This window comes from Typha angustifolia, chromosome 9 (assembly GCF_048772165.1).
Source record: "Typha angustifolia cultivar Huaian chromosome 9, ASM4877216v1, whole genome shotgun sequence".
Lineage (NCBI taxonomy): Eukaryota > Viridiplantae > Streptophyta > Magnoliopsida > Poales > Typhaceae > Typha > Typha angustifolia.
The window spans coordinates 8,670,188-8,683,472 of NC_133247.1; the positions used below are offsets into that span (position 1 = coordinate 8,670,188).

At 30.8% G+C, this 13,285-nt stretch overlaps 1 protein-coding gene across 1 annotated transcript; it reads right to left on the reverse strand.

Annotated features, from left to right (window-relative positions):
- Positions 1-1,295: 1,295 nt before the first annotated feature.
- Positions 1,296-8,243, reverse strand: LOC140766554 (putative disease resistance RPP13-like protein 3). The gene is made up of 3 exons (XM_073105958.1): positions 7,955-8,243; positions 6,001-6,218; positions 1,296-3,804 (listed from the first exon to the last, which is right to left on the reverse strand). Exons 1-3 carry the CDS (start codon positions 8,204-8,206, stop codon positions 1,545-1,547), a joined length of 2,730 nt encoding a protein of 909 aa, XP_072962059.1. The 5' UTR covers positions 8,207-8,243; the 3' UTR covers positions 1,296-1,544.
- Positions 8,244-13,285: the final 5,042 nt, after the last annotated feature.

Here is a 13,285-nt window from a genome sequence, read left to right on the forward strand (position 1 = left end):
AGCAGCCTCCTCACCCTCCTTCACTTTAAATAAGTTGTGGCTCGGCTTGGGCTCAAATTGGCTCGGTCCAGCTCAAGCCAGGTCGGTAGGCTTGATAATAGGCTAATTTCAGGCTCGGGCTTGGCTCGGGCTCGATTAGGCCCGGCTCATGCTCGGCTCGAGCTGAGGTGAGCAGAGACTAAGCCCAATAAAGAGGCTTGAATTTAATTTCGAGCTGAGCCTGAGCAGCACCCGACTCGCTCAGGCTCGGCTCGTTTACACCCCTACCTATCATGTTCATCTCAAATTCACCAAGCATACACTTAGCAAATTCTTTGCGCAAACTTTATTAGTAGCACCAAATATAATATCATCAATATAAATTTGAATAATAAACATGCCATGATCTTTTAATTTTACAAAGATAGTAGTATCTAGTTTTCTTCTTTTAAAATCATTATCAATAAGAATTTGTTTTTAATCTTTCATACCATGCTCTAGATACTTGTTTTAAACCAGACAAATCTTTTGTAAGTCTAAAAACATGATTTGAAAATTCATGATTTTAAAAACCTGGAGGTTTGTTCTACATAAACTTCCTCCAAAATATAAAAATTTAGAAAAATATTTTTAACATCCATTTGATATAACTTAAAATCTTTAAAACATGCAAATGCAAGTAATCTTCTAATTGCTTCAAGTCTAGCTATCAGTGCAAATGTTTCATTAAAATCAATGTCTTCTTCTTGATTGAAACCTTGACGACACCAGATTCATCTACTTTATTTTGAAAAATCCATTAAGTAATAATTCCGAAATGATCATTTGGTCTAGGTGCTAAGGTCCAAATATAATTTCTCTCAAATTGATTAAGCTTTTCTTACATAGCTAAAATCTAATTTTCATCAATTTTGGCTTCTTTAAAGTATTTTGGCTCTATTTGAGAGAGACTAATTATTAAATCTTTTGGATGATTAGGGCATACCTCCATTCTTTTGGTAAGATTTAAGCTTCATCTTTAGTGTCTTCCTATCTTTGATTAACATTTGAGTTTTCTTCTTTTGGATTTTCATTTGTAGTTCCTTTCTCTTTGGCGAGAGGTTTTTCCATGTTAAAAAAAATTGCCTCAGATTTTGACATTTTTTCTATATTGAATTTGGTTTGGAATTCTTTTTCCTACTTAATTTTTTCTAAGTAAATACATAATTGGTTTTTTAAACTTGTTATGATTCAGATTTGACCTTTGACCTTGACTTTTCCTATTTATCTTTATCTAAGTTTTCTATATCCCCGAAATTTCAAAAAACATTCTCTAAAAATTAACCACATAAAATGTAAATAGCAGGAGTTGGAATAAAATAGGATCAGCAAATTACTAATAGGAGAAGATTAATGTTGAGAAAACATTTAATAAGAACGCTAACACTAATTATAAATCAAGATTAATTTGCAAGACAAGTGCTATTTCTAATGAGCAAATGTCAGCATGAAGAGATATAAGACTATACAGAATGGAAATTTAATTTCAGTAAGGAAACACAAGCGAATCTTCGCTCTCATCAATCTTAGCTTTGACTTGGTGTACACAAGATACAAGGAGCTCCCTTTTCCTCATTTTTAAACATATGACTTATTGTATCTTTCATATTATGGAGCTCAACATATTTTAAATTTCTCAGTTGTAGCATGCCATCCATCTTCTCTAGATTAGTGCAATTAGAGATCGATAAATATTCAAGATCAGACATGGCACCGGTGTCTACTTTCCATTTCACCAGCTCGTGGAGATTAGCAATCTCCAACTTCTTTAATTTACGGAACCCATTAGCAGGGAAGAGCAATTCCTTATCAAGGAAGGACTCCTGCCCTAATATGAGCTCGGCAAGATAAGGCTGCTTCGCTAGCATATGAATGAACTCCTGACCCACCTTCGTTAAGACTAGTGTAACTGTGGTAAGGTTCGGAAGGACGAATGTCTCGTAAGATGATGCAATATCCCCATTTTGTGTTAAGTTCCCAGAAAGCTTCAGGGTCTGGAGGCGTTGAAGGCTAGGGATAAAAGGGAGGGAATTCCCTCGTAGGTCCAATAATAAGAGGTTCTCCAGTTTCTCAAGAACAGACAATTCTTTCTTGTCGGAGGAGCAGGAGAGACTTAACATCTTCAAGTATCGAAGATTGGGAAACTTCTCGAAATTCACCAAACTACTATAGGCTACGCCTTGGAGTGTTTGTAGGTTGTTCAAGATGCTTACAACTTTAGGAAGGAAGATTTCATCAGCAAGCACATGACGTAGTGTTTGAATTTGCCAAAACTCATCTGCAACCTTCTTGATTGTAGTCCGTGTTATATCCAACGTTTGTAGATTACCAAGATTCCGTATGGATGAAGGGAGATTTCGCAAGCCTGTATTTTTAAGCCCCAGGTACCTCAAGTGGATCATGCCTCCGATTTCATTCGGCAACTTCTCAAGCTTGACACCTTTTAGATCGATAACTCGAAGAAACTTTGATCCATGAAATGTGAACTTGGGAGAGCTACTTCTAGCTTCCTTGCTGAAGAGATGCCCGAGAGTTTTGACTTTTTGCTGGATTGCTTGTATGATTTTTGGCTGGCAAGATTTCATGTGCAACTTCTCCTGGTTAGGGTTGATGTCTGGCTCGTCAGAAACATCACATAAGAGAGAACGGAGTTTGGGGACTAATGTTCTCATGGACAAGTACTTGTCAACGCCATTTTGGAGAGAGAGTCGGCGCACGGTAGCAGGATAGAAGACATCAGTGTCATCATGAACCTCAAGGAAGCTAGCCTCTTGAGCTTCGGACCTTGCAAAAGTGAGCAGGTGCTCATGGATGCTTACCGCCACAATATTTTCATTGATGTCCTTCTCCACTAATTGGATCATGCACCTTGAGATCAACTCCTTCAAATATTCCTGCCCAAGCTCCTCCATGGTCTTTCCTCTCTTCTGTTGTATGAATCCCTCGGCAATCCACAGACGCACTAGCCGGTGAGCGTCGATCTTCGAATCTTCCTCGAAGGCAGAAAAATAAAGGAAGCACGATTTCAATCGGTGGGGAAGATAGTCGAAGCTGAACGATAGTATGCTTTCCATAGGCTTGAGTTTATTAGAAATGCGCTCGTGGACCACATCTTCCCAGTCCTTCAAGTCCTTTGATCGTAGAAGCCCAGCTAGTACCACAATTGCCAAAGGCTTATACTTTGATTTTCTCACAATTCTTTGGGCGCGACCCTTGTTCCCATGTTGAAATTCAGTTGTTCCAAAGACTCTTAGACAAAATAATTCTTCACTTTTCTCCTTAATAAGAGATCCGAGTTTTAGAGGAGATATATCTGGATGTAGCACGACATTCGATGTAGTGACTAGAATTTTGCTGTCCATGCCATAATCAGGCAAGGCATCTGTTATGCAGTTCCAGTCTGTTATGCTCCTCAAGTCATCTAGCACAACCAAGTATGTCTTCCCTCGTAGGTACTCACGTAGTTTTTGATTGATTTCCTTTCCAGCTTTCTCTAGTTGTTGCGATGTGTCTTTGTGTGTGTTACTGGAGAGCTGCCGGAAGATGTGGCTGAGCAAGTCTTTGACCTTGAAGGTCACTGGTACATGTACCCAAGCGCGGTACTCGAACATTTTCTTGATCTTTGGGCTCTTGTAGACCTCCTTCGCGAGCGTTGTTTTGCCAGTGCCAATGTCTCCCATGATGGAGACAACAGCTCGCCGGCCATCAGTTTCACGATTTACGAGTTTCTCCGTTAGGGTATGGACATGATTGTCAAAGCCAACCACATGCTCCTCCAACTTAGACCTATTAAGAAATCAGCATTAATTACACAAGAAATATTTCAGTAGGAATAAAAGCATATTTCTATGGAATTAATCTAAAATATGAAAAATCAAGTTAGGGCAGTTTGTATGAAAAAGTAAGATGGTTTTGATCAGTTTTTTTTATTTCACTTATTAGTAAAATTAACCCAATCATCAAATATTACTAAGGCAGAATGTTCGGATTCCTTATTTACTACCAATTAATAAGGACAAAAAAAAAAAGATTTGTATATAGCTTTGCAAAGTGAGAAGAAAATCGTGATCCTACAAAATCATAAATCATTTTATTTTTTCCGTACAAATGATTCAATGATAAAAAAAAACCTAACTAGAAAATGAAGTTCCTTAGGATGAATATGCAATCAGTCCGTTGGTAATAAAAGTTTTTTTTTCTTGCTCTAGCTGCTCCCACCAGGAATTTCCCAAAGAGGAATCTACCAATGAGGTTTTCTTATTTTATTGTTAAGAAATTAGGTGCACAATACTTGAAAGATAGATGTGCAATACTTGGGAGGTATGTATGCAGTGGTTATATGTAAATACGATATTGTTCATACTATTCTCTAAGTATTGTGTATTGTTCACTCAATACTGTTCATCTATTACTGTTCATTTATTACTCTTCGTTTATTACATATACTCTCCATTTTCCTGTTCTATTTGGTTTTGGCAGTAGAAAAGTTGGTTTTGGAAGTAGAAAAATGATACAAACAAATTATCGACATAAGATATTTCCTTAGCAGAAGGACAATCTTTCTAAACATGCTTTTGAGTTACGTAAAGTTCCAACAAAATCTGCATGTTTGTTTAGAAATTTAAAAAAAAAAACAAAAACAAAATGGATCAACAAGATACACAAGATTTTGGCCACATCTACCGAAGGCTCGATATAAATCTCACGAAACCTTCTTATTGCTTGTTGTGATATTTTTTTAAGTTTACTAAATATATAAATGATTTAAACAATACGAACTAGTTATGGGTGGTTAAATAATTTAAGCAATACATTGGTGCCTTGGTTTTGAGATGGCTCTTAGATCTTCTCAAATGCCTTGGAGTTCAAATAATTTTTTGGGCTCTCTAAAAATTGAAATATAAAGAGTTAATGTATTATAACTAAGAGTTATGTAAACTATAATATATATACATATACACACATGTGGTCTTATCCCATATAATGACAAGCAAGTCTAGTAAAAAAAATTTTAAATTTTTGTCCACTTCATCTTATGCTAAGTATCAGAAGAATAATCTTTTTCTCTTAAATTTTTTACCACTTTCTTCTTACGGCTTGCACCCATGTAGCTCACGAGAATGAGAAAAAGAAGAAAAAAAGAGTTTATTGTACCCAAACCTTCTATATACAGAAAATTTCATCAACTACACATCTACATTTTGAGTTAAGTTTAACCTATACAACAATTAATACAATATAGAATATTTTATTAAATTTAAAAATAAAAATAAAAACTACCTCTCAAATTACTTTAAATTTTTTTCTCCTATTATTTTTATCTTAAGTTAAAAAATAACTTAAATATTATCAAGGCTATTTTGTATCTATTATTAAATTAACTCATCTATATGGTTACTGACTATTAAAGAAAACTAATAGTAAGATGTCTTCGGAAGCTTTAAAAGGAAAATATATCGATATAGTGCGAATAGTAAATAAAGATAAAATATAGAATGATTTTGATAAAAAAAAAATTATAGAAGAAATTTATTAAATAAGTGACTGGGCGGTAACAGGAGTTGTTGACCAAGAATGATCTATTTTTTAATTTAATTACCAAAATAGTTGACACCTAAATTTAAATACCAAAATATCTATTTTACTGTAGCTCTAAGTAAAATACTTAACTGTTAAGTATTTTTCTACCTTCCTAAGCTAAGAGATATGAAGTATTATTTAAAGAGTTCCAATAAAAATGATGATAAAACTAACGGTTTACTTAGAAAATTGCTGATCTTATCAATATTTTAAATAAAATATTTAACAACTAAATATTTTATTTAGGGCTACTATAAAATAAACCTATTTTTGGTATTTAAATTTAGTGATGATCTATTTTAATAAATAAATTAAAACTAAATCTATTTTGGTCAACAACTCTTTGGTAATAGCATAGCATCATGTTTCTCGAAACAGTAAGGAACGAACGTATATACGTACCATGGTGCAATTTCGGTAGTGCTAAAAACAGTCCACGACGACGGAATACTTTCGAGATTGTGTTTGGTCCTGTGGGAGTCTATTTTCTCAAGCCTTTCCTGGATGTTGTCTATCTGGTTGGATAGATTATGCCGTACCGATAACTCCTTGGTGCAACACTTCCAGCATTTGAAAAGGGCGTTAGTGCAGCTCCAGTACCCCAAGCTTTGCTGGTCCACCTGGTATCAAAAATAAAAATATTAAAAAAAACAAATTTGGTGTAGAGAAAATAATTTTTTTACGAACCATATCTCTTGTGAGATTGTATCAATGCTGAGCAAATTTAGGACCTTAACATGACTTCTCTCAGTATCTATCTCTCTTTTAATGATAACTGGTTAGATGGTGTCAGTTAAATGAGGGAGAAAATTTACTGAAAGATAAACAAAAATTCGTTCCGACACTTAATTGCAAATTCCTTATGGCAACTGTAGAAGACTAGAAATTCTGTCAATTTCAAGGCATAGCACTTCTTCACTTACAATTGTTGACGATTTATTAGTATTATGACGATGAATTATTTTAACCGCAATATAAACTTTAATTCTCTGGAAAAGTAACATCCTCCACCTCTAATCAGATGGTCACCTCCTTCGCATCTTTGGTTAAAGCTTAAGTACGACAGTTCTTTTGAGTAGTCAATAGATCAATTTAAACAGAAAATAATATTATTAATATTAATTAGATAAATTTTCAAATAACACCTTAACATTTTAGTATTTTTGAGGATATTGGAATGAACCCTATTTTTCTCTATAGTTTTCATACAACAACATGCTATTATTTTAATTACAATCATTAGTTTTTGTCTTTGATTTGATTTATGTAACTCTACTACCTTTTGAAAAATTTATAACCTTAACATACCTTTTTTAAGCCATATCCCTCCCTAATCCATTTTATTAAATTAAAAACTTCATCCTAAATCTAATCACCTTACCAATGTTTGTATTTTAAAATTCTTTAGTATTCTAATTGGCCTCTCAGAAAGAGGGGAACTAGAATCCTTGCACTCTTAGTTGGTATCCTTTCATTTGAAAATGATTGGATATAGTTAATTCAGGTGTCATATAGAATATAAGGAAAACGAAGAGTTCAAATTATAAATGATGGGTGCTAATAAAAAATTGATAAAAATATAGAGTTTTATTTGAAAATCTTCAGATAAATTATAGAAAATTTTTGGAATAATTACACTTAGTTCCCTAAACTATTACAATTTTCCATATATACTACCTAAACTTCTTTAGTATGAACCTTTAAACTAAGAAAAATATCTACTTAGACCTCTTAACTAAAGAAAAAAGTAACTATATGAATTTTCTTAACTAAGAATTTTCTTAGTTCTGGGAGTCTAGGCGGTAAATTAAATGTTCAGAGGGTATATGCGAGAACAGTGATAGATTTGAAGGCTAAGTATAATTAACTCAAAAATTTATTAAAAATATCCTTGTTTTTGTTATATTATCGTATATACTCTACCATAGTGATGTTTCGGTCTTTGTATTTTTCTTTTATTGTCTCAAAAATACTGTGAGTTAATTATTAGATAATAGCCGCTAATAGAATAGAGAATATTTCTATTAAGTTTAAAATTAAAAAAAAATTAAGGTACCTAAAATACCCCTTATTTGACATTACTTTTACTTTAATATTAAAAATCTTACTCAAGAGTATTAAGGTAAAATTATATTTATAATTAATTTAACTCATTATTAAGGTAACTTTATATTTATATTTAAAATAACTCATCTATATAATAACTATCTGTTAAAAAAACTAAAACTAGACGGAATATTTTTTAGGCATACAAGTAAAATATAGGAGTCAAAAAGAAAACTATCAATATGGTAAAATAATAAAAAATAAAAGTAAGGGTGTTTATAATTAATTTTCCAAATTAATATTCTCAAACCTTGAGGAAGAACTCATCTAGGGCATCCTCCACTTCGAAAGCCACGTCACGGGTCTGTCTCACCCAGACCCCCAAGTACTGGTCATCCCAGTGCCTCCTCTTCTGGTCCGCATCCTTGAGGAAAGTTTGGAGCCACTCAAGCTTGTCTCGAAGAAGCATCACCTTTTTGCCCACTTCGAGGAGCACCGCTGCTTCCCTCGAAGCGAGCTCACCGAGCTTGCTCACTACAAAGGTAACGGCAGTGTCAGCCATTTTTTCTCGATCTCTCCGGCACCTGATCTACGCTAACTTTCTTGATGTGTTTTATGTTAACCACCAGGCTAGCTGGTGTATATATATATATATATACACATATATGAAGACCTACTAATTAAGTCTTGCCTTAATAATTGAATGGGTCTCGATCAGGTTAAAATAATTTAAAAAGACAACCACATTGACCTCTATATTGAGAGGTCACGCGAGTTCATACGGGAACCGGATCACTTGATGCAAAAAATGGAAGAATTCTTTAGAGCCTTTTTGGTTTTATATATCTAAAAATACTGCATCTATAATACAATATTTAGACTGAAAACACGGTTTGATTTGGGTCGCTTTTTATTCTTTTATATTTCGTAATAAGTATCTATGTTTAGGGTGTATTTGATGGTAATTAATATTAATTTATCTCTCTTTTAAACTATGGGTCACGTTCTTTCTTTTTCAAATTTTGAGTGGTATAGGTCCCACATATTAATTATCTTTCACATCATATATTAGTTTTTAATTAGCCTGCCGATATTGAAAAAGTGAAGAAAACTTATATTATCTTTAATTTTTTATTTTGATTTTCATCGAAAACTAATATATTTATATTCTTGCACTCTTATCTATTTTATTTTTAACATATACTTTTGGTAGAGTCATACGCAAGTATACAGAGATAATAAATATTATTTATTTATTCTTCTCTTATAATAATATAACCATACTTTTTAACTTTTTTTTTCAGTTATAACAAAAATTTGTTCACCAACTCTCTTACTCTTTCACCTTTGTATTGGAAATCTTAGCAAAAATTTTTACCTCTATAAAATATGCTATAGTTGTTAATCCATAAAAAGTATTATAAGAGGGGATGAGCACAAAATATTTTTTTGTTATGAATGTTGAAATATGTTACGAACCAAATCTGGAATGATCCATTCGTAAGAAAATTATAAAAATTTAGATGGAGGTAGCCTCGTAAATTAGGTATCTAATGACTTTGGTTTTACCTAAATCAGAGATCGACATTGTGGTGGTCGTCGGAGAGTGGCGGACGGCCAAGGGTGGTAATGGATGGCTGTATTGTAGGATAGCTGTTGGAGGTAGGAGGTGGCTAGTGTTTAGATACTTGAAATGGATCTACGTTTATGATCTATTTTTATGAAGATAAAGACAATCTAACGGCTAAGGTAAAAAGATAAGGATGAAAATAATAACTGACTAAATTTAGATTTTTCTCAATGATAATTATCAATATATGTCCACCCCTATTTATAGGAGTAAAATTCCTAGCGGATCATATCCACATGCGAATTATCCAATTTATTTAAAATTCAAAACAATAAAATAAAGCTAAGTAACTAACTTGATTGTGCTAAAAGTGAAAGCAAAAATTATAAATTAATAAAAAAGCAACTGGATAAATATAATACTATCGTTAAGAGCCGATTTGGAAATTTATAATACTGTGATATTTAACTGATTTTATGGCATTTTAAACTCTACAGTAAAATTATACGTAGAGGTGGTTGGCCTACTAATTATCTCCACTTAATAATTGAATGGGGTCTCAATCAAGGTTAAAATAATTTAAAAAGATAACCACATTGATCTTGATTGAAAAAATCCAAGAATTATTTAGAGGCTTTTTGGTTTTATATATCTAAAAATACTGCATCTATATACAAAATTTAGACTGAAAACACTGTTTGATTTGGTATATATAATACACAAAGGTGGAGCGGGTCGCTTTTATTTTTTTTATATTTTTTACTAAGTATCTATAACAAGAGTGTATTTGATTGTAATTAATTATTAATTAATATTATTTTCTCTCTCTTTTAAACTATAGGTCACGTTATTTCTTTACAAAATTTTGAGTGTCCACCAAAACATAATTATAGGTCCCACACATTAATTATCTTTGAACATCATATATTAATTTCTCTCTTTTCTAAACTGTGTCACGTTCCTTCTTTTTCAACTTTTGATTGTCCACGAAAACATAATTATTTGTCCCACATATTAATTATCTTTTAACATCATATGTTAATCTCTCTCTTCTAAACTATAGGTGACGTTCGTTCTTTTTCAAATTTTGAGTGTCCACCACATCATATATTAGTTTTTAATTATCCTGCCGATATTGAAAAATTGAAGAAAAATTATATTTCTTTGGTTTTTTTTTTTTTTGTGATGGCACTCTTATCGGTTCTATTTTTAATTTATAGTTTCACTCATTTTTTTGTTAAATGATCGTAATACTCGTGAACATTTAGAAAGAAATTTTATCTTTTTATAATTTTATATTCATTAGAAAAAAAAACATTTACTTTAGAAGAATCATAGACAAGTATAAACAGATAATACATATTATTTATTTATTCTTCTCTTACAATAATGTAACCGTATTCTATTTATTTTTTTTAGTTGTAACAAAAATTATTTCACCAAACTCTCTTACTATTTCACTTTTGTAATGAAAAACCTTAGTATCTATATTAAGAGTGTATTTGATGATAATTAATTATTAATTAATATTATTTTCTCTCTCTTTTAAACTATAGGTCACGTTCTTTCTTCTACAAAATTTTGAGTGCCCACCAAAACATAATTATAGGTCCCACATATTTATTATCTTTTAACATCATATATTAGTTTTTAATTACCTGCCAATATTGGAAAAGTGAAGAAAAATTATATTATCTTCAATTTTTTTTGCCATTTGCACCATAAACTATTATATTTATATTTTTGCACTCTTATCCATTCTATTCTTACGTTACAGTTTCACTCATTTTTTCAGTAAAATGATTGTAACACCCTTGAACTTATTTTAGTAGACAAAATCACTATCACCTTTAGAAGAAACAAAAGCAAGGATGGAGAGAGAATGTATATTAATTATCTATTCTTCTCTATCAACAATGTAGCCATAATTTTTTTTTTTTCAGTTGTGACAAATATTTCTTCACTAATCTTTCTTTTTCTTTCATGTCTTTAATGAAAATTTTAGCTAAAAAATTTTACATCTACCATGTTATAGTTGTTTTCCACACAGAAAGTGTTACAAGATTGGATAAACATAAAATATTTGTATATTATGAACGTGTAAATACTCTTCTTGTACACATAAAAATAATTCACCATGTAAAAGTGTAGGCAAAAATTATAAATGAATAAAAGAGCATCTAGATAAATATGATATTACTATTAAGTATTTTTTCGATCAAAATAAGTTAATTATTTGATCCGCATTATTAAGGATGAAGAACTCTTGTTGATGTTTGAAATATGCCCAATGTATCAAAAAACTATATATTTAGTTGGTAGTAAAATGTATAACCATAGAGATGGACTAAGGTAATATTTATAAATTCTGTATATATAATTAGATTTTTTAAATATTCATCTTTAGGTTATGTAAAAATTTATCTTTGCATTCTATAAATATATTTGTTGATTCTATAAATATTTGTGGATTACATTGATATATTTTAGAAAATCCTAGTTAGTAATTATGAAATTTGTACTAAAATTATGTGGAATTCATAATTAATAACTATAAAAATTCAAAGATTTGAAGATACAAACTATGAATCAGGAGTTAATATTTATGAAATCTGTTATTGTCACTATATATATACAATTGAGTTTAATAAAATAAGTGAGTCTATCTATAATAGAGTGTATTTAGAATTATCGTATCAGGAATCCATAATTAGCATCTCAAGAATCCATAATTATTAATTATGGAATTCATAGTTGTAATAATGGAATTTGAAATTAGTATCTATAGAATCTATAATCAGCATATATGAAATCCAAAAATATTAATCGAAAAAACTTGAATCCAAGATATGCTCTAATGCTAGTTAAAATAAAATAAGGAATATTTTTACTTTGTACTTAGAGAAAACACTAAAAAACTCCATGTCTGAAAATGTTTCTTATTTTTCTTTTGTTGTTCTGCCGCTCAGGTATACGCATGACTTGCTAACATACGAGCTTATATATTAAACTCATGTCAGAGTATGCATCCCATTGCTCTGGTATGGGATCCATAGTTAATAACTAGGGCCAGAGTTAGTATCTATGGAATCTAGAATCAAAACATAAGGAATCCAAATATACTAACTATAGAATTATATAGATTGTATATCAAAAATATTTTAGTGTTATACACAAGTATTTTAGAAAATAACATCTATGAATTATATATGTTGTATGTCAAATGACTTCATTGCTATACATAAAAAAATTATTGATCTACATTTCAAATATTTTAGTGTTGTGTATCAAAACAAAATTTTATTATTCCAAATACAATTTAATTGTAATAAATTAATATATGGACTAGATTTCTCTAGTTCTCTTCTTTTATTGAAGAGATGTCAAGTGATTCATTGGTTGTGTTAGCATCTTAGATATAGCTAGCGCAATTATGATTTTGCTTAGATTCTCTCCCTTGACCTCTTATGATGATCCCTTCATCTTTTGACTACATCAATTATTATTTTCATCATAATTTTTGCCGGTACCATTATTTGCATCCAATCGTTTACCCATTGTGCCTCTAAAATATTTGTGAGTAATTATGAATCATAAATATGTATTTTTCGAATTCTATCAATATATCAATGGATTACAAAAAATAGTATATATGAATTCCCAAGTTAAATATATGCTGAAAGTATGTACCAAAATTTTTGCATCTTTTTTGTATTTGACACCATTTAATGAGTTGCAGTACATCCATATCCAATAAAAATTAGTAGTTATATTACCATTAAGCATTATATTAAAAGGTAGTTTTACACCCACATTATAGATTAGTAGTTATTTTACCACAAGTTCAAAAGATTTAGAATTAATTTATGTACAAAAACAAAATATTCTCACATAAATTACCACCATAAAAGAATAATAAAGTACAAATACAAGAAAACATTAAAAAATTATTCTAACCATTATCATTGTAAATTACTAAAAATTGTTTTCATATAAAGAGAGGCAAGTCATCCACATAAATTATACCTCAAAAATGTAAGAAAGACATGATTTTGGTTTTTTATCGACCTA